The sequence below is a fragment of the Hetaerina americana genome, unplaced genomic scaffold (genome assembly GCF_022747635.1).
Source record: "Hetaerina americana unplaced genomic scaffold, ioHetAmer1.1.p SCAF_7, whole genome shotgun sequence".
Classification (NCBI taxonomy): Eukaryota; Metazoa; Arthropoda; class Insecta; order Odonata; family Calopterygidae; genus Hetaerina; species Hetaerina americana.
Window position 1 is genome coordinate 60,485,248 of NW_027287316.1, and position 22,070 is coordinate 60,507,317.

Sequence of the window (22,070 nt, forward strand, 5' to 3'; positions counted from 1 at the left end):
TGATAACGTTTAAATCTTAAATAGAAAAATAATGGGGAAGACCAAAGATAAATTATTAAGAAATAAAGGAATTGTCAGGTAAAAGGATAGTTTTGCAGTGATAGAAGATGCTTGTTTTCGTAATAATTTAGAAAAACCCTGGGCAGAACATGCTTGACTTTACATGAAGTGATAATTTTTCATACGTTTTCCAAGTATAGCATGGGCCTCCATAGCTCAGGGGTTAGAGCACTGGTCTTGTAAACCAGGGGTCGAGAGTTCAAATCTCTCTGGAGGCAATTTTTTTCCGGTTTCACTGCTGGCTCGGGGGTCGCAGGCTCCATTTCCTCTGACGTGTCTTTTCTGTATAGGGCTTGGGTTTTTTTAGGGTTTATTTAAGTGTTTTGTTGTAATTGCTATGTTTATACTTCGGTGTAACAGGTCAAAAGCCTTAGTTGCTTTCGAATTACTTTATGCTAAGTAAAAATTGCATATTTGCTGCTTCCATTTCCCGACGAAATCCCTATTTAGCAATATTATTTTGTTTAAAGTTGCCTTTTTTGTATTTTCTAACTTGTTTTCGTCATCTTAAATGTGTGGAGTGGTGTGCACTTCCAGCACTACGGCAGAAATTCGTCGCTCTGCTGAGCATATTTTCCAAAAAAAGGCGGCGGTGCGTGTTTCCCTCGAAATTTCCCGGCGAGGAAGAGAAAATGGAGAGACCGGAAGACCCGCAATATTAAACTTCCGGTGCATAGAGGTTAATGTTAATTTTGGACCCAACGAGGCTGGGCTTTCCCAAGGGCCGCACCTCGCCGGTTAGCGAACCCTTCATCGCTCCCCCTCGCCGATCGAGAGAGTGATCGGTGAGTACTCGTCCTTATTTGTTACAACTAACTCTTTTGGAGGTATCTAAATAAAATTACACTGTCCTATCACGATCCTGGATCATGCGTAGTAAATATATTTCTTGTCAAAATAAAAATTTTCCGGTGGGTCTGTCTCTGGACTACCGACAAGAGAACACGAGTTCGGTTCGGGTCAATGCCAATTGACATTATCATATTCAACCAAGTTATTTGATTTTTAGGGTACCAGATTTTCCCAAGAAACTGTGCGTGGCAAATGAAGAGGAACTTGCAGGGGATGTGCACCTATAACAAGCCTTTAGGCATTTTGAAAGTCAGTTTGACAAGATGGGGTGTTTTTTTTAATTAATAAAAATACTGACTAAGCTTTGAATAATTAAATAGCAATGACGGAACTGTATTATGGACTCTCAAGCGACCTTGATTGTTAAGAGACGGCTCTAGACAATGATAGCAGTATCTTATTTTGAATGGAGACTATGTTCTGACCAATGCTAAATCCTGGCAAGAGGTCTGGGAAACTGGCGGGAGTATTCCTAATTGTGGAATTCGTTTGGGCCTGACCAAACGGTCCATATATTTTGAAAGTTGATTTTGCATGTCGGTAGGAGATGAACTGAGGAAACTGAGCCTAACCTTTAGCAAATTGCAGAGATTTTTGGAAGCAGGGTTTAAATTATGTTTCATGCCCCTGGCTCGTGGTAGCTTGCCATAGTTTCCGCAAGCGGTCACTGAAATCTATTACCCACTAAGTGAAGGTTGAATTTTGTTTAGGTTTTTCTTGTTTTTAGAATTTTAGTATCTTAAAACTAGCTTTAAATTAAGCCTGCCGGACTTTCCAGTAGGTATTGACTTGGGATAGTCGGTCCCGATATTATGAATTAGATCCTCGAACAAGTTAACCGGCCATGGATTGTGGCAACTCTCTCTACTATTGGCAAACGTTTCCCAATTATGGTACCCAGTTCTACTTTTTTAATAAAGCCTGCCTTGATTGTACAATCCGTTCTCAATCTTATAACCGGCCGATTTTTGTATATGTCCTGTTACCAACAGGCTGACGTCTAACTGTGATATCATCCACTGATTTTTGACTGTCAGCCTTGAATTCTAGTTCCCTATCCTTATTCATACAAAGATAAAACGGCGGTTATCAGTTCTAAATAAAAAAATGTCTGAAAAAATCTTTCATACGACGACTTAAGCTGAGCAACTAATGCGAATTGCAATATGAATAGAAAGTTTTTGACTCGTTGATAGACACATAGATAGATAATCGTCTTTATTTTGGGGCGAGATTAAGACAATGGTGTCTCTTCTAACACCTAATCCCTCAACAGGGTTTGATAGGATTTGGATAGGGTTAATAGGGTTTGGCGTTCAAATTTTTGCTACTGAAACTATATTAAATTATAAGTAACGTCCAAAAAACACCAATAGAATGATAATTGGATGAACAAAATCTAAGTTAAATATTCTATTTAAATCCGCGAAATTATTACAGCAAATATAACCAAATTACGAGTGTGATAGTGATACAAACTTAGTGCATAAAAAGGTATTATGTGGCCCAAACATTCATATTCAATATATCTTAAAGTAACTTTCTCAGGAGCGAGATAATAATTATTTAATTCTCGGAAAAGGTAAAGTAATTAAATATTTTCTTCCTCAAATGGACCAAGTTTCTGATAGGATTGGTGTCATGGTAAAGTTTGTCTCAAAACTTCTACGTTATTAATGATGGACTGGGATTATTTTTTCCTTCAACTTCAGTTTGTACAAAAAAATCAATGGAAGCGTGGTGTTACGAAGTGGGAATAATTCATATGTCATAGCATGGACAATCAATAATATCCCATGGAGGATACCCGATTCAGACCTATATCTCTCACTTCTATCTGTTGCAAAATCTTAGAGCACATAATTGTCAGTTCAATAATGAGACACCTTGACAGTATTAACTTTTTAAGTGACAATCAACACGGATTCAGGAAAACCCGCTCCTGCGAGACCCAATTAGGATTATTTACACATGATTTACTTTTATCTGGTGAGAGAGGTAGGCAAGTGGATGCCATCTTCTTAGATTTTCAAAAGGCATTTGATAAGGTCCCACATGGTAAACTCATTCATAAATTAAAGGTCGCGGGTATAAATAAGGGCGCCATAAGTTGGGTTAAAGATTTTCTTTCGGAGCGGGAACAGAGGGTAGTCCTTGATGGCGCTAGTTCCGACAGCGTTCGAGTCACGTCGGGGGTACCTCAGGGAAGTGTGATCGGGCCGTTGCTTTTCTTGATTTTTGTTAACGATTTGAGCCGCGAAGTGAAAAGTAAAATTAGGATGTTCGCGGATGACACGGTGATCTATCGGGAGATATCTGGGGATGAGGATCGTTTTATTCTAGAGCAGGATTTAGATTGCATTACTAAATGGTGTTCTAACTGGGGATTGACTCTAAATTATAATAAATGTTCAGTGGTAAATTTCTTTAAAAGATCAACGGGATTTGCTTACAAATTAGCTGGAGGTGACCTAGCAGTAGTTGATACGGTGAAATACCTAGGTGTCACATTCACAAAAGACTTAACTTGGGGGACTCACATACGTAAAGTCTGCGGTCAAGCATATAAAAAATTGGGATTCATTAGACGCATTGTCGGCAAAAGTGACTCGAAGGTCAAGGAAGGTTGTTACCACGCTCTTGTAAGGCCTCATTTAGAATACGCATGCAGCGTGTGGGATCCGAGTGAAAAAGGTCTCATTCGGGAAATTGAGAAGGTTCAACGCCGGGCAGCCTGTTTTGTAAAAAATTCCTACGATAAAACGCAAAGCGTCACCGAAATGCTCATGGATTTGGGGTGGGAATCATTGGCTGAGAGACGATTCAATGCAAGATTGAAATTATTAAATAAATTTAGATCCGCATGTTTCAGCACCGAGGTCTCGCAAATTATTCGTACTCCTACATACATTAGTCGCTTGGATCATGCATATAAAATTCGGGAAATAGATGCCAGAACTAGCCGACTCAAGGACTCCTTCTTCCCACGGACAATACGGGATAGCAACTGCAGGGTTATAGATAGCAAAAATTCCACTTGCCACCCTCAGCGTCTAAAAAATAATTAGTTGTATTTAAATGCATGCTCTTCCACTAACCTTATGTGTTTTGTTATAATAACCCATTCTTTCCGAATGACCTCATTCATGTTCTGTTCATCTGTTTTTAAGTTTCCCTTTCAATCCCTCGTCCCTCTCCGCGGGGGCAAATTCCTGCTACCTGCAACGTTGGGTCGCATTCCCTGCCTTGTACAGACTCTTTGGGGGTAAGGTGTTTCGTGGTGCATTTTCATTGGTAGTGATGTTTCAATTTCTTGCTTGTTGTGTCCTGGCTTCCGTGTTGTAGGATGGCTTTCGTGCTGCATCATGGGGTGCAGTTTTTTAGTTGTTTTGCGGTATATGTTTTTGCATGAGTATTGGATGAAGGGATTTTTGCATGAGTGTGTGCGCTGCTGTGGGTGTAATTTTCCGTGTTGTTTTTTTGCATGTGGTATTTTTCTTTTTTACGGTTGGTGACCTAACACCCCCCGCCACACGCCCTTGCGGCGGCTTGCGGGGTATTATGTAGATGTAGATGTAGATGTAGCAATAGCGCAATCACTTGTAATTGGCGATATATTTTATCATAGAACGCACGGTATCCTACCATCATTTCTCATGTCATCTGCTAATGTAATTCAGTTGCACCATATATCAAGTTCAATTAGGATCTTCATGAAGTATCCAAACGGAATGTATGCCCAAGATCGTTTTTAGAAAAGTGAATAAAAAACAAAATACTTCACCAAGAAGAGAACAATCAATACTGACGCAACTGCACTCTATATTTTACTTCAACCATGCTTCAACGTGAGGTAATCAAGAGATGGAATTTTTTTTACGAACAACCCAATATAATAAAATCCATAAATTAAGTCATGCCGTGGGCCATATTCGCGAAATAAATACGTATTCTATTTTTTTAAATTAATTATTATTATCGAAATATAAAGAAAACTCGGACTGAAACCCATTGGTGTGCAATATTCAACGTATTATTTCAATCCCTTTTGCCCCCAGGTTAACAATAAGTTGGTTTTGACGGACGGACCATTTACGTTGGGGGGAATAGTTAATTTAGGGGTCTCGATAACTTACATTTGTCGAATTATCATTTCCGGACGGATCATCTGAAAAGAGGGTAAGCTCTGCCGGGTGCCAAAATCCCTCGCCTCTATGGTAAACCTATGTTATTAAAGTTTAACGCTTAGCAGAGTGGTTAAGATGCCAGCAAAATAGCTAAAATGTTGCCTATGCAAACCTCTTGATAGGTAACAATGATAAATTACTCTCAGCAAGAGTTTGATTCATGACTCACTGGCGGAAACTGCATTAGTTTCACCGGACCGTAATGATCCTCTCTCTCTGGTTATGGCTTTTTAAGTCAAAGACGTGGAAATCGAAATATTATTTTGGAATAAACCCCATGAAAATCATGGTCGAAACATTACATTAAGAAATCCGAATCCCGAACTCCGTCGGGTATTCCGATTTTTAGCAAATTATACCTTAATCCACGGAGAAATCACAGCAACTGTCCTCATTTGTTTTCACTGAAGTATGTGACCCAGGATGTAGTTATTCGGACATCTGATTGATGATTTATGTCATGCAATAACGTGTAAGAATCCGGCGTGAACAAAATTAATTGAGATGGGTTTAGGCTCAGAGCCATCTTGTGGAAGCGGCCACATGAGCCCCAGCTAACTCTTCCGGAGGTTCTCGCATTTTTTAACAAGGATCATTTTTAATGGCATCCTGGCCGAGGCAGGAATACATATTCAAGGAATTTTGCCGGCAAGGGATGGCAAGACTAGCCATCCCTTTCTTATTCAAATGGCAATAAATTGTGCAAGGTGCTATCTTGTTAAAAGGGTCGCAAGATGCCGGCGAGAAATCCTTCCTATCTCTTCGATGCCACTTCTAATGTATACAGACATGGCAAGTAGGATGTTCACATTATTCTCTTCATTGTTGAAATACGAGACCTCTTGTACCCTATTAAACTACCTATGCTACATCTGCAATCTGTCTCGCAATTACCGAGCTTATTTCTGTAAATTCTGGTCTCAATTCATGGAAGAAGTTTTTCCTGCAAATTCAACAAATGTCATAATTTTCTACACTTCATTCAGAATTTAACGACTGTGGTTGAAACTTTACACCGTATTATCATGGAATTGATCGTCCTAAATTTTAATCACTCCTCAACTTCATCTTGAACCCTTGATTCCTATTTCAAGGCGTAGTGTAAATCAAGCATACGTAGGTGGTATAAATATATATATATATATATATATATATATATATATATATATATATATATATATACATATATATGCACACACACACGCATATATATCATTTTGGGAGATTATAAATTCTTGTGGATAAGTGCAACCTTTGTTGAGGTCATTTAAAAATCTTTGTGTCGTTTTCAATTCGTATGAGATATTTGTGAGATCCTCAGGAAGGTCGAGGTTTCCATACCTCTCCCTTAGCCTCCCTCTTCCCTCCGAACTTTCTTGTAACAGATTGGACTTGTTTTTATCTCTTCAGGTTGAAATTTGTGTCAAGTGGGTTGGCTGAAGTTGGGGGAATGTCACTCCTCCCGGCTTTAGCCTAACATCCCACCAAATGAAAGGCGTTGTGTGAAACGCTCACGTCTTGCTTCGAAAATGTCTACTGTCTCCTTTCGTGCCCTACCTTGTTTAGGTTACTACATTTTTATGCTTTACTCTATTGATACTTGTATAAAATTACTTAGTCATCCTTGAATTTTGTCTTCCCAAGGACTACGACATTGGCTTGAGGGTAGGGCTTGCGTGTTCCGTTGACCCAGAGAGGTAGCCCCATAATAAGACAATACGGGTAAGGGTAGCAGTGGGAGATTAGGGATGGGCAGCTATTAATAGTGGAATGAGACAGGGTCACTGGGACTTTGCAAAATATATTCTGAGGAGTGGGATGGAAAGGCTGGGCCTGGTTACAAAATTGAGAGGCAAGGTGCTTTGGTATGTTAGAGTTGAGGGTGATAAAGCAATAGTGAGTCTGACAGCCTGAATCAGAACAAGGCAAAGAAATTGAACGAAGGAAATATTGATAGGTAGTAGTATATTGAAGGCCGAGATAGAAGCGAGATTGTAGAGAAAGCCGGATTAAGGAAGTAAGAAGTGGTTTTTTTTAAGACAGGGTGAAGGGAGTGAGAAATTACGAAGAAATGAAGAAACAAGGGGGTTCGGGATGTTGCGGTGGATAACGTACTGGATTCCCACCCAGAGGGCCCGCGTTCGAATCCCGGGTGATTTGAGTGAGTAAACTGTCGGTCGGATGGGACGTTAAACTGCGGACCCCTTTAGTTAAGAGTAGGCTAATACTGACTTCCGGTTCCTCTCCACCCTTCATTCTTTCCTGTCCTAATGGCAAAAATGACCTTAGCTGTCGGTCGTCTCCCCTAAAACCTACAACTATTAAGAAACAAAACAGAAAGTTCTCGTGGTACTTAGAGAAGAAGTCCTTGGGCAGAAGGGCCTGTTCAAAACCTACCTTTGAAACGTGAAATATCTTGATGAATCATCGTTTCTTCCGGTGAAATATCTTGATGATGATGATAATAAATGTTGTTTAGTCAGCCCACATGAACTCCGCTAGGGACGTCCGGGCTGAACTTCAATGACCTTTTGAAGCGGAGGAAAAATTTAGGGGGGGAGGGGAAAGAGCAGAGCACAAAGCATATGAATTTGGTACCATAGAGAGCTTGATAAGTGCGTGGGAAGATCGGACTCAAAAAGGAGTGCTGAAAGATTTTTCTCGACATATCTTATTCCGTAAAAATTCAATTCAATTTTCCCGCTGAGCCACTAATGTGTAATCCTAATATATGATTAACCCATGGCCGGAGTTAAATTAATAATAATGTTATTCTAATTTTGTCTACAAAATTAAGCATTATTTGCAAATCCATACAAATGCGAACGGAGGCAGCAAAAGAGGCTTAGAATCAGACTTGAGCTTGTGAAGAAATGCAGCAGACTTTTGTGAAAAAACTTTTTGTTTCAAGAGTCAGTGTTCTCGTGGTAGTGCTAACAATTTTTGTAATGAAAATCTCGAAGAAAATCTGTTCGAAGGTAGAAATTCATCATAAAACGAGCCGAACAAACGCGAAAAGAAAAACAGGATACTGATTTTTTTACCTGAAAATAGACCCCAAACCGAAGAAGAAGTCCTTCCAAACCATTTTATTTGTTAATGTGAATATAATTAGCCTGAATAATAACCATTCCGAGACCACAGTCAACGAGTTTGTCATCGATTCAGGCGGAACAATAAATGATCGGGCCATGGTATAATTAGTCTTCAAAAAGCCCTTCAACTGGTCAAATTAGGGACTCAATATTCCATTAATACTTTGCATTCTTTCTCGAGAAGTGATTAATATATTCTCTGTCGAAAGTTAAAGCACACTGCTTCAGGTATGAATTGTTTTCATGGTCAACACATTTGTTTATTACCAATAGGTTGATTAGGGGAAACATCGGCCGCTCGGACGTAAATACCGGCACGGATACTAGAAAACTGTGACCACATTCATCAACGACTAAAGCATTCGAAGCGTATGGATAACGAATTTGTTAGACAATGTCATAAAGAGCAATGCTATTGAGTTTAAGTGCTACGAAGCGTAATTTTCATTTCCAAAAGTTTAACGAGGCGAGCCATAGCATTTCGTGTAGAACAGGAAAGGTTTTGATGGCATTTAAATGGAAATCATTTGGGTCTATTTGAATTGTTTACTAAACAAAGCTGCTTTGGGTAAACTCATCAAAATAATATAGAAATATAGTTGGCCTTAAAAAGGAAAAACCTCTCATACATCCGCGATTTTATATTGGATTTTACTGTAATGATGGGAAAGATAATTCGGAAATAAATTATTAAAGAAGGTAGCTACATGTTTTTCATTTATCTGTGTCAAGGGGATGATTTTGCATGGCGATTATTGTGCACTTTGGATGAGTACGTGAAAGGCATATAAAAAAGAGATGTCCCAGAAGCTTTAGTTACCCCAACACGGTATTCCTTGGATCAAGAGATCTCAAGTGCTTATTACGGCGGTAAAAAAACTTAAAATTTTTCTTGTTCAACACACCGCTAAGGACATAACGGCATCTGGGCTCCAGGTAAATGATTTATTTGTCTCGAATGTGCCCTGAGTTATGAATATATAAGAAGCCAACATTAGGGCCATTCAGGTCAAATCCTATAGAATACATTGTTTCGAGATTCGAATCGAATTCTTAAACGCCACCGCAACGGCGTGTGGTTGGGGGATGAATACATACCAGAATAATTTTGCCCGAAAATGACCCTATCGCGCTCGAACAATTTTATTATGATCCCCTATCGTTCGTAGAAAAAATGATAACTTATATCTATCCGTTCTACACTTAATATCTCTAATTTAATGTACATGATCTCTCCTACCGTAGAACTATGGGGGTAATAATACATTTTCAATATCACTGATTAACAGACCTTCCAATTTATGCAAGAGCTTCAATCTGTAATTTAACCTTCACTCCATGAGTGATTCCCCACCTAGCTGCTCTAATATTTTGGATACTCAACCAAGTTTATCATAACAAAGTTTTACAAATCTAGCTCCTCTACGCCGCACGCAATCTAATTCGGTAATTAATCCAACTTCGTTGGAATCTCATATACTCGCAGCATATTCCAAATGGGGCCTAACCAACAGCAGATAACATTTCTCCTTGACCTTTTTATCACATTTCCCCAGTACTCCTCTAATAAATCCTAATTTTTTGTTAGCTTGTCCACATATTCCCCGTATGTGTTTCACCCAGGAGAGATCGTGAGTGAGGGTAACGCTTAAGTATTTAATTTGGTCTACACATTCCATTTCGGATTTTTCAATGCAGGGGGCGTACGGGAGGGAATTGCTCTTTTTCCAAGTATGTATGACAGCGCACTTTTTCAAGTTGAATTCTGATTGTCAAGTGTCACAACAGCGTTGTATAGCATTAAGGTCATCTGAACAAGCTGCTTTTTTCTCAGGATTACAGATTTCTCGGTAAACCACTGCAATGTCGGCAAATAAGCGTGTCTTACTGGTGAAATTCACTCATGTGTATTAGGTCCAGTTCCTTACCTTCTCTTCATCTTTTCAGCTGCCAGCAATTTAAACCATAAAGTTACCTAAAGTTTAAACCAAATGTTGTATAAACACGTATGATTAATTTTTCATAGTTGTGTACATAAGAATCCTACATAAATGCGGCATATTAAAATTTCAATGGCACATGTATTATCCTTCATTTTTTTCCCAAATAAAATGGAAGAAACGTTATTAAAATTTTTATACAATAAGTTTCTAATTTTTTAATAGTTTCCTCTGTTGTACTTACCATTTGAGCAACGTCCTCGTTTTTGAAAACTTAAAAAAACCATCGATCTTTGATTCCCAAAACAAAAAAAGGAGAATCTCCTTCTCCGGAAAATCCATACTCCCATAGGTAAGCAGAAAGAAAGCAGAAGTACGCTTCAGAAAGAAGAAGGGACGATTTACTGCTTCTTTAAAAAAAACTTGTATAGTTTCCAAATGCGCTTCAGCCTTCTGGTAAACAGAGCGACGAATTTGCGTCATTCCCTCCGCGGCATGAAAAGTCTGTTTGGGTCCGCCCGCCTCTCGTCCCTTTCTCGCTCCCTATCTACTCGGATCTTCCTCTCACATCTTTTTCTCTACCTCTTCGGTACGTGGAATAAAAGAGGAGTTAGGACAGCGCACACATCTGAGGCACGGACGGGAAACGGTGATGAAGACGATTCGCTTGCTTGCGAGAGCTCGCTTCTCTCCTTATGCCAAACTAAAACCCGTTCCCCTTCCAATTTCAACGGACGGCAACCCCATGCTCTCTCCTTTTCTCTTCCTTTCCCCCTCTCGCCTTTCCCCGCCGCATCATCCAGTCCCTCTCCGACGCCTCTCGACACTTTCCGGAGCTCCCTTGTATTCGCGAACGGGGCTGGCGTAATGGGGACGGGGATTGACGTGTGGGAGCGGCAGACGGTATGAGGGGAGGATTTTCCGCCCGCTCAGCCACCGGGCGATGAAAAGGATATCGAACGAATGCGGAAAGAGCTGGATGGAGACGGTATCCGCTGTTGTTTTACCATTCAGCGTTCTCCCTCGTGAGAGTTATTTTAGTTGAGCGGCGAGGATGAATTGCGACGATGATATTTTCAATGATTTCGTATCTCGGGAGGCAACTCAAGAGCGTTCTCCGGGTCGCGAATTGGTTTTGGTAAGTTTCGTTCACAAAAATCATGTGTAGCTCATTTTGAAATTTAATATGTAAATGTAAGCTGTGAATATATCGAGTTATTCCATACATAACTCGATGCTCCCAACTTCATTTCGACATTGCGCGATAAATTATTTTACTATCACATTTAAATTCAGACCTACTCTCTATTTTTTGAAACTGAAATCGTAATCTTTTGATGACAAATTTTCATATGCCATCGCTATCTACAAAAGTGAATTTATAAAAATATGAATAGGCAAATTAAGAGGTTTTCTTGCAATTTATAGAATTTCCTGATTATTATTGATCGTTTACGAATGATTCTAAAAAAACCTTCGTGGACTGGATTAAAGTGTACGGCTCGATGGCTCCAGCCCGAGGGCCCTAGTTTGGGAATCACTGCAGTAATTATTCCTTAGATTTCATGTTTCCCATAAATTACAAATAATGGAGTTATTGTCAGCATCAGCTACAAACACTACGCTATCATTGTGCAAAATACTTCTATACACATTTGATACGAGCTGTGAGTAAAAAGAAGAAAAATTAAAAGTAACGTTAGATAAAATAACGGCAACATAATAGGGTACTTTCAATGAAAAGAGAAAAAAATACATTTTCTGACCTAGCATGGTCGTTGGCAATTAGTCTGATCCCTTATCGTTCGTGAGGAAAATGACATCTTAAATCTGTCGGTTCTACACTTGATCTCTCTAATCATTTAGCCATTATCTCTCCTACCGTCGTACGATGGAGCTAATAATAAATTCTCAATGTCGTCAAATTCGCTGAATAGACCAGAACCCAATTTTCTAGTAAAATATTTAGATAAAAATAAAACAGTTTCTGGTGTCATTTGGTGGAAAATCTTCATATTGAAATTGAAATAAAACCACTCGGCTTTTCCACATAGAAATGTGGAAAAGCCAAGTGATTTAATTTCAATTTCAATGGTAAAATGTTTGTTTTTTAGGTAAATCTTGACTCTGTGATTGATTCCCTACCTAGCTTACTAGTTTAGGCAATTATGGTATTATGATAACATTTAACAAATCCAGCCCCTCTTCGCAAAACTCGATATAATTTAACAATCAAACCAATGTAATTAGAATCCCGCATGCTTGCAACCTGAGGCTTAACTACTGAAAGATAGCATAGTTCTTTAGCCCTCTTCTTATGTTTTCCCAATATTTTTATAAATAACCTTTTGCGTTTTGGTAGCCTGTTCACATTTTCTCCTTCTATTTTTCACCCAAGATAGGTTTTGAGTAAAAGCAATGCATGTGTCTTTAGTTCAGTCTACATTTGCTATTTTGGCACTTTTAATGCACTCTGTGTTCGAGGAATAACTAGTCCTTTTACAGAAATTCATCCTTGTACACTTATTTACTTAAGAATGTACTTGTATACTTAAGAATATTGATAATTTCCCTGTGTCGTACGAGCGCATTAAAGTCATCTGATTAATTTATTTAAATCTCAAGACTAGGGATATCTCTTTAAACCACTGAATCGTCTAATATTTCGCCATATTCCTTTGTTATCAATACGATTCTAAGTTCTATAACAAAGTCTTTAATATTTATCATGATTTTCTTACATTATCACCGTCAGTACCTGTCATCTGTTTTGCTATTTTAGAGGATGCTCATTTAATTGGCGCGGATATCCACCTCATGCCCTTACCATTTCAAAACGCCATAATTCGTTAAATGCTCGATGTGGTTTATCGAGTTCTCAAGACTTCATTTTTAACTATGATTTTTTTATTTAATCTGGATTCGTTTTTATATATTTGGCATTTAATAAGTAATACTAAACTTCAATAACCAAACTGCCTTCATTTTGGGGAAACAATCGATTCAGGGCAGAGTTAATTGAGACGCAATATTTTCTCTGCCATTAAGCGTGACCTGCGTGGGTTTCCTGGTGAAACAAGAGAAGTTACGCGTTTGATATGCTTTCTTTTTCAATTAAAAAAAGAAAATTTTTGCCAATGTTTTCCAATACTTCCATTTCCATAAAAACACGTACCCTTCCAATTTGTAATCGTTACCACAAACTGTTAAAATTTTACCGTAGGGAAGCAAAGTAACCAGAGAAATGGAAGGAAAATTGGAAGAGTTTCATTGGTGACCGCCGTGTTTTTCTATTACAAAAAAAATTATCGCCTTTGCAAGGGGATGGTATTTTCTGGACGACTGCGGGTCGAATGCGAAAGGGTAGTCTCAAAAATTCTGTAATTTGATAGCACGGAATAGTAAGTCGATGGGAAGATGAGTGAAAAATGAGCTGGGTACCTACACGTACACCAGAGGTGCCCTTTGCAGAATACACGAGGAAAGGGAATTAAAAAAAAATATTCCACGTCGCACACTGCGCCAGCAAAGGTCAGAGCTTCGCGGATTCGACAACTTTTTTACTCTCGTCATAACTGAACGATCTTCAAAAGTTCGTTATTTTCAATTTAAGACTCTTAATATTCGTATAATATAATTGGAATATATTTCAGAGAGCTCAATTATAAATTTATAATGAGCTTATGTCATTTTAAATTTATTAGATCGACATTTTTGCTCTTCCCGTCGACCTCGGAGTCACTGGTCACGGTTGAGAAACGTTTTTGCCTGACGCCTGTGAAGGCGAGGAGTCACTTAACCCCAGTCCGTTAATTCAGTATTCCGGGGGGCTAACTGTTAAAATAAAATACATACTTCACGCTTGGGAACAACTGCGGTGGGTATTATAAAGAAATGGGCATTACCAGTGAAGTATCTTCACTGAGTATTCTAGACTCCACTTTCTTCAGATATTGCCTTATGGGGAAATGCCTTATTCCCCAGTAGGGAATGTTAGTTAGTTACTTTTGGCAATGGAAGTAAACAGGAAAAGGTCGAGGGGGATTTACCTTTATCTCGGGTACGGCACAAGCAACCTCTGGTCAGGGATCTCAGCAGAAGCTCCATGAATCTGCATTGCCGAGAAGTATCTCACCCAAAGTGCAGCGATTTTAAATTCGTTTTCCACATTGTTTTCATTCTCTTTATTTACGTTTTTGCATGAATTGCTTTATGCTTCAATTTACTTAATCCTCCAGGTATGAGGATACCTCTATATTCTTTTGCATGCTGCTTCTCAAATAAAATATCAACCGCAGGTAATTGAAGAGTAACCAAGCATATATGTCTCATGCAATACAACTGGATATGTGGTGTACAAATTATTTTTTTAATTGAAGGTAATATAGCTGTTTTGGATGGACACAAGCTAATAAACAATTCTCTTGCCTCTCCCATCAAAACACAGCCCAACATTCTATTCTACACTAAGCCCCTCTTCAACTCCTTATACTTCCTTCCTCCCTTCATTCCGTTCAAACATCCCTATCACATTCCTGATCCTTCCTCATTCGCCTAGCATTCTCCCCTCAATTACATCTTCAACATCCCACTGCCAATTAATATGCTTTGCATCCATTTTTCCTGTCTCCTTATGTTTCTTCCATCAACTCCCACTCCTCCCCCACCATACCTAGCACTTCCACATTTGTTTTATTTTCTATCCACTTCACCTTCTCCACAACCACCACTGGGAAATTTTGGTAGCATAAGGAAATGAAAAATATATTAGTGACATCCTGAACTTTTTTCTGTTTAAGAAAGTGCGTCGGTTTTTGTTTTTACTTCTGATTTCTCTAATATATTCCATTATACCGAGGAGTTTTCCATGATGAAAATATTTAGACTATCATTAGAGAAATATAAAGTTTTTATTAAATTGATTGACTAGTTAGCAGCAGCAGTTTATGGCAACTTGGTTTTCCACCTATTGCCGATATGCTCGTGTTTCTCAAGTGTGTAAAAATAATAAATCAGGCACCTTTCGTATTGGTATATGTCAAGGTTTTACACCTGGACCCCACGAGCATCCAAATCCGGATTTGTATTACATTTCAAACGACTGCTTTGAACTTTCTAATAAGATATGCATTTTTGAAAGCCCCAAATGACCTCATCTGTCGGCCGTCTCCTCCAATAGCTATTACTATGCTTGAACACTCTTGACTTCTTTTACCGACTTTATTTGACACTTTTTCTTTCTTATTTCATATTTCTAATCTTTTTTATAACAATGATGAATTTGTTCAGATGTCTTTTCCGTAAATTTTACTTCGAATTTCAGGAGCCCAAATGCAGTTAGTTTTTCTTGGAGTATCCACGTAATGAGAGTGCAGTTTTGTCACGTAGTTACTTTCTAAGTGAAGGTTCAGCAACTACTCTAGAAATACAAATAATTAGGTATATATGAAGGTTCATCTCGTTTTACATGTTTTAGATGAGATCGGTGAAACAGTATTAGAATTTTACGAGAAATTTAAGTTTTAACATTAAACTTAGAGATTTTATTAAAAGAAACGATTCAGAACAAAAGAAAAAGCAACTAAGATTATTTTAGAATAATGCTACATCTCTTTTTTGCATGGTGGCAGCGAATACGAGTAATCAGTTGTTTTAGAACACGAGAAAATTAATGGACCTTTGCAACGTTTTCTAACGTTATACTAGCCGCACCCACGAAAGGTTTTCTTTGATTGCTGGGCCTTAAATTATGTAAAACCGATCCTCTTTAGGGCAAAACCGAAACCTCATTAAATAACATTATTTTTCTTTTCATTGTTATAACCTGTTTGGAAAAAAGGGAAACGTCCCATTCAGCTGAGGTAAAATAAAACATATGAAATCACGGGTGATTTAGTGTAAAGAATTACTCTCAGGAACTAAGCCACGGATGGTATGGTATCTACGTGGATTATGCATTTTTTTGAGGTCCTCTCCATCACGTTCTTACAATTATGCTGACGATGTATTTACGTTAATGTAAACGCTACTTAGCTGCGTACAACGTAAGTAGTAAACCATCAACATAAAACACCATATTTTATATTGGACATTGCTATTACTGTTCAATTGCCTCTTTTATTTTTACTTCCTATACTTTTACCTATTTTTCATGAACGTCTTAGCTTGAGCTATTTTTCGCTGGTTGCCGGTCAAATTCTACCTATTTTTCAAAACCCTCATTACAATTTTTTTGAAAATTAACATATTACACTTGTTCTCTTATCGTGAACTCTCACCAAATTCCTCAACTCAGACCAGTGGATTCAGATATTACGTTTAATTTAATATTGATTTAGAATAAAAGATTACGACAAGTATTCTAAAAGCAATATACTAATTGCCTGTTTTTATTTGATATGCAAGTATTTGCTTGTGTTTTCGTAAGCTTATCCGATAATACCTCATTTCCTGTCATAAAATAAATTTTCGGAGCTTTTGGTAGTTTTTACACACGCTTAAAGGTTGGTAATAGCCTACTAATTCTACGACGGAAAATATTTTGACGTAAACTCCAAGTAAGCCGTTGAAACACAGGGAAGTACAGAAATATGCTCTAAAAAAGTAATAGGAGTACGTATATAAGATAAATTTAAGATTTCAATCTGGTTTATCTCTACAGCCTATCTATGAAACCCATTTTGCTAAGAAGGGAGATAGGCAACATTTTGCGGAAGTATGATACACATACCGAGGAATATGGCAAATAATTTTTGGTGCAGAAAAGAATATTGACTATGCAAATGTGCTTTATGAAGGAATGTATTCATGTCTTTGCTCCTGGAAAATGCGAGATTACTATAAACGTATTTCATCGCTTGAAATAAAGGTTGTCAGCTGGTGTCGCTGTTATTTTACACCCAAAGTCTGAGAATTGGGGGTCTCGATTGGGGAGAACCAATCGTTTGATAAAATGAACTACGGTTTGTTTTAAAAAATATTTTCAACAAATAATATTTTATCGTATGAGCTCTTTCGTGTTTTTCCTTACTGCGTAGGCGGTAGTTCTGCTCGAGTTGTTACGCATTCATTTGGATGGTTCTTACATATCGAATTCTCAGTTTTGTATTTGTGATACGAGCCCTGCTTTCATGCTACTAATGCACGTTAGTGTTCGAAAATTGGATTGAGTGCCGTGAGCTGAAATTTTGAGTGAAGTTCAGAATTGGCTGTTGCGTGAATCAGGCGAGATTATCAGGTACTTAGTGAAATCATAGATACGTATATATAATCTCAATCGTAAGAAAAGATTCATTTCATGCGCAAACAATTATAGGAAGAATGACATACCGTATTCCTGTTCGATGAAGATTGCAGATAAACCACTTAGTTAACGATTGTAAGCTAGCTTATGCAGAGCTAGATTTCGTTCGAATGGAATATTAATACTCTTCATGTAGGAATAAATCATAGGTTAATCATAATAAATCATAGGTAGGCTAATCAGAACTAGTGTAGCTACTTTGAAGCGATTCGATAAACTGAAAGTGTCGAAAGATGTTGCGGCATCTCCCGCAGTTTCTTTGAAACTGAAAGTGGTCGCAGACACTGCGATTTAGTGTATCTGTCAAATCAGACTATTTTTTTGTATGTAAAAAAGCTTTACTATTCATACTCCGTCTGATACTAAAATGTCAGTTTCTCATCCTTCCCGAAGAGTCTACAGGTATGATAAATAATTTTTAAGTAATTGGATTAATACTATATAATTCTAGATGATGACTTTGACAGGTAAAAAAAAAGAGAATGAGAGTTTGATCTCAATTCACTAAATATAAATATATATGTGGCATATATATATATATATATATATATATATATATATATATATATAAATTATTTGTAGAAAGCCAATATTTCTTATCTCATTGTTTGATCTCGCATCATTCTTTTATGGCGCTCCTTGTCAGTGCTTCACAAACTACGAGATTTGATAAAATTTCATGTAAATTTGACAGACGGTTGTCTGTCCAGATACAGTGTAGAGAAGCTAGTCGATAGTAATAAATTCTTTTCAAAGGAAACGCAATGTCTTTGATTCTTTCTTCGTGTTTCATGAGAATTCCTCTTATCTCCATGGATACCTGAAACGCTAAGACAGGCAAGAAGTAGGAGATGGTTGTATATCCACGAAATTAATTAAAATCTCAAGCATTTTAGATTTAATATTTAAACCTCCAAACTTTTAGATATGGCTATGCATCCTGTTCTTGATTCTGTCTATTTTATCTGCACCAAATAAACTTTAAAAGTTTTAGCCTTCGTTTAAACAGAACCAGTTTATTGACACTTGAGCGAGCCGTAACAGAATTGAAATCTCTGCAGAGATACTACTATAGCATATTGTTGCACTTAATTGTTTTAAATTACTTCCTACTCAATATTTTTTATCACGAAGACGCACAAATGATATTTAAGTTATAGCGTTAATGCTAAAACAATGTCAATGAGGTACATGGCAACGATTTTTGCGCCACTTTGGTTGAAAGTTTAAGAAATGTTTTATGTTAGTGCAGACAGTGATTATTCAATAATCACTTTATCATTTTTTTGATATTTTTTCTCTAACCCTCGTTAATTCATAGGCTTTATATTTATTGTTAATTTATCTAAATGAAGCTGTAAAACGATCAGGAGTTATGAAATTTAGTTAGGTTTCTACATTGTGATCTCCATAAAATTTTATTTTTCTAAGAAAAATGTAGAGTTTTTATGTCTGAAGAAAGCAAAACATTAGAGCACCTAAAAAATTCCTTATCTTGCGCATAAAATGAGTTGATACTGTTTATCTAAGATGTTATTCACTAAATATACAAAGTTTTAGGAATAGATGTAGTGTCATCCTAGCCATAGAGAATGGCGGTTGCAAGTTTATTCCCACAGTTTCTGTTAATGCATTTTCTTTTAAAACAATAGGACGCGAGAAACTTGCGAGCATGGACCACAACCACCTTTTGTTCACAAGAATAACCCAAGTCAATTTTCATTACGATAAGTTCCATCGACGTAGAAACATAAGGTAAACATTAACGATAAAGCATATACACGTGTAAGATGGATTCTCAATGAAAGAGTTCTAAAACATAAAATTCAAAGCATAAAAGCGGTAAATGTTCCAAATATCTTTTAATAATAGATCTTTCTTTGGCATGGCATGTGATTTGCTATGCTCTCTTCCTGTGTTCGACATTTTTCCACCTGATGCTGTCGACAAAGTCAGTTGACGTAACATAAAAACAGCCAGTAGTGATAGGTGGAACACTTGACCGATGTCTTGAATTTGTATTGGGAATGGGAAAAAAATTATTTATTTAATTTATTAACATTTATTCTCTCATAATATATATATTTATATATGTATAGTGGTAATTCCGCGCTTAACACAGTACGCAACATGATAGTTAAATCCATAAACATTTGTGTATAGATTTGTCGTGTCTGTTCTTTCATACAACTTCAGTAAATAACACAATGAAGAATCGTCGGTTGTCAGAAATAGAACAACAGGGTTTTGAATATTAAGACTCACAACGCTATAAAATAATTGCATTAAAATGATGTCGTAGGAACATTCTGAGACCATTTATTTATTTCCACCAAATGGCAAAACTAATTATCAATTATATTTAGCGAATGCCATGAAGTACCTTAATGTACAGGAAAAAAATTAATAATTCGTTTTTTGATAAAAAGAGACATGTCCATCTGATTTATCAACTTCTCTTATAGAATCCCTGTTTGAAAGCAAAGTGCATTGATGAAGATATCCATTTTCTATTGAATAATCCATTGAGAGATTGGTTGAAAATTATTTGAGTTTTGAAATACCTTGCGCTCTGTTTCATTCATGCAGATGGTAAATGTAATAGAAATACAACAAAAAAACATCGTTTCCCGAGGGGTAAGTTTCACTTCCCGTTCATTATTGCGTGATAGAGTTGCCGAAACTATTAAGACCTATATTACGTCAGTCGCCGTCAAGCGAATCCCCAGTTGCCCCGCGCGAATTTGATTTCGTAATGAATTCTCGAAAATACTTTTGTTTAAGTCAAACCAGGAAAGTTAATACAAATTGACTTATTCAAATGAAATGAAATTATTGACATTGTAATTCCACACGAAGTGTGTGGAATTACAAAGTCAATAATGTCATTTCATTCCAAAATGTTATGCAAATTCCATAAGGTTACGCCGGAGATAACAAACAAAATGACTTACTTGGAAACGCAAGCGATATTTGCACGCATCCTTATATCGTACATGCTATCATTCAAAAATTCCAATTTAAATTCTCATTCAAGGTTATATTCTCACTTTTGTTTTGGGAGTGATATACAATTATTCTACACATTTCGACATTTAAATAGAAATAATTTGAGTGACCATCTCACGCGATTAAAGTTAGGATGTTTTCCATCCTGATTTCGCTGCTCGTCCGAACAATTCTCCCTCAATTCTTTTTTCCCGTATATATATTTTTTTTCAGCGCGGTGTTGAAAGAAGCTTCTATAGATGGTGGAGAAACAATTTATTTTTTTGAGATTCTTTCGCTCATTTTATTTAGTATTTGCAGAATCTTCACGCTAATTATTTTCTACGGCTTTGCAATATTACATGGAAACACACATACTATATAAATCAACTTCACTGAGTTTATTGAAGAGGAGGGGGTGGGAGTTATTTGGTGAGGGGAAAAAATTAAATGGGGAGAAAACAAAAAACACTTGCCGCAGTCCGGATACTCCGCACGGCACAAAGTTGAAAGAAGGAAAAACATCGTATGCTACTAGACGAGGGTTTTACAATAGGGTCAGAGATCGGGTGACATTTTTTTAAAATAACATCTGGGGATTATTGGCTTTTTTTTAAATACAATTTCTCAACAAGGTGTCTTCCATTGATGTGAGGTGGGTAATAATACTCAGGCAGATATTGGGTTTCCGATCACTTTTCTTCAATCCTTCCCTTTGGTGCGTCGTTTGGTTCACTGGCTTCCACTGTGGTCGACTTCGACTTGGTTTTGGAGTGCTATCTCTTCGTCAACTCCATCCTGGTGCTTGGGTTCCATCTCGTAGCCATTCTCACCGTTTGCTGCGAAAGATAGCGAAAAAAGGAAAAAATTAAAACCAATTCCCTCACAATCTGGTTCAAGTTTTATTATCGTAACTCTATCAACCCATCTTCTTCAGTTCATTCATCTCTCTCTCTCTCCCATAACAAATTATTTTTTATGAACCTCTTTTAAAAGTAATTATTGTAAAAATGTTTATGCATATTTTTTAAATGTTCAACTATATTTAGCCATTGCTCCGCAAGCTAGCCCGTTGCGTGGGGGCTATAGGGCACCAACCACATATGCATTAGTACAGACAGGTATTTGAATATGTATTTCCTCATGTGTACAGTCACTCTTGCTCTTGTTTTTTGACTAAATCATTAGATTACAGTCTTCTCGCTGGAGATGTATTTGGTTTTCTAGGTTTAGATGTCGGGCATATTACTGTAATAACTTTACTTGGAATTGGATAACCTTTTACTACACTCAATTGTGCAACTGTTTTTTAGTTAATAGTATATCTATTTGCATGCGCGTAGGTTGGAAGGGTTTTCGCATGAATGTATACGCCACTGTGGGTGTAGGTTTGCATTAATGTGTTCATTTTACTTGTAGTTTTCTTCTCTTTTACGGGTGGTAACCTTGACACCCCCCGCCACACGCCCTTGCGGCGGCTCGCGGGATATTATGTAGATGTAGATAGAACTAGGAAAAGTATTTTGCGGGATATCGCACAAAATAGAGAATATGGATTCAGGTATTCGTTAATGAAAGAAAATTCAGTTATTAAAAAAATAAACGAGGTCTACCTGTTGCAATCCGTAGTCTATTCATCAGATGC

The 22,070-nt window shown here is 37.3% G+C and overlaps 1 protein-coding gene and 1 non-coding gene across 3 annotated transcripts in view; one reads left to right on the top strand and one right to left on the bottom strand.

Annotated features, from left to right (window-relative positions):
* Positions 1 to 205: 205 nt before the first annotated feature.
* Positions 206 to 278, top strand: TRNAT-UGU (transfer RNA threonine (anticodon UGU)). The gene has a single exon. It is a non-coding gene; the product is annotated as a tRNA-Thr (tRNA).
* A 20,524-nt stretch (positions 279 to 20,802) lies between these two features.
* Positions 20,803 to 22,070, bottom strand: part of Tk (Tachykinin) — a 556,450-nt gene continuing 555,182 nt past the window's right edge. For both annotated transcript variants that reach the window (XM_071595119.1, XM_071595118.1), the window contains one exon: positions 20,803 to 21,264. In XM_071595119.1, the coding sequence (XP_071451220.1) occupies positions 21,158 to 21,264 (107 nt within the window). In that variant the 3' untranslated portion in view covers positions 20,803 to 21,157. The remainder of the gene's footprint in view (positions 21,265 to 22,070) is intronic.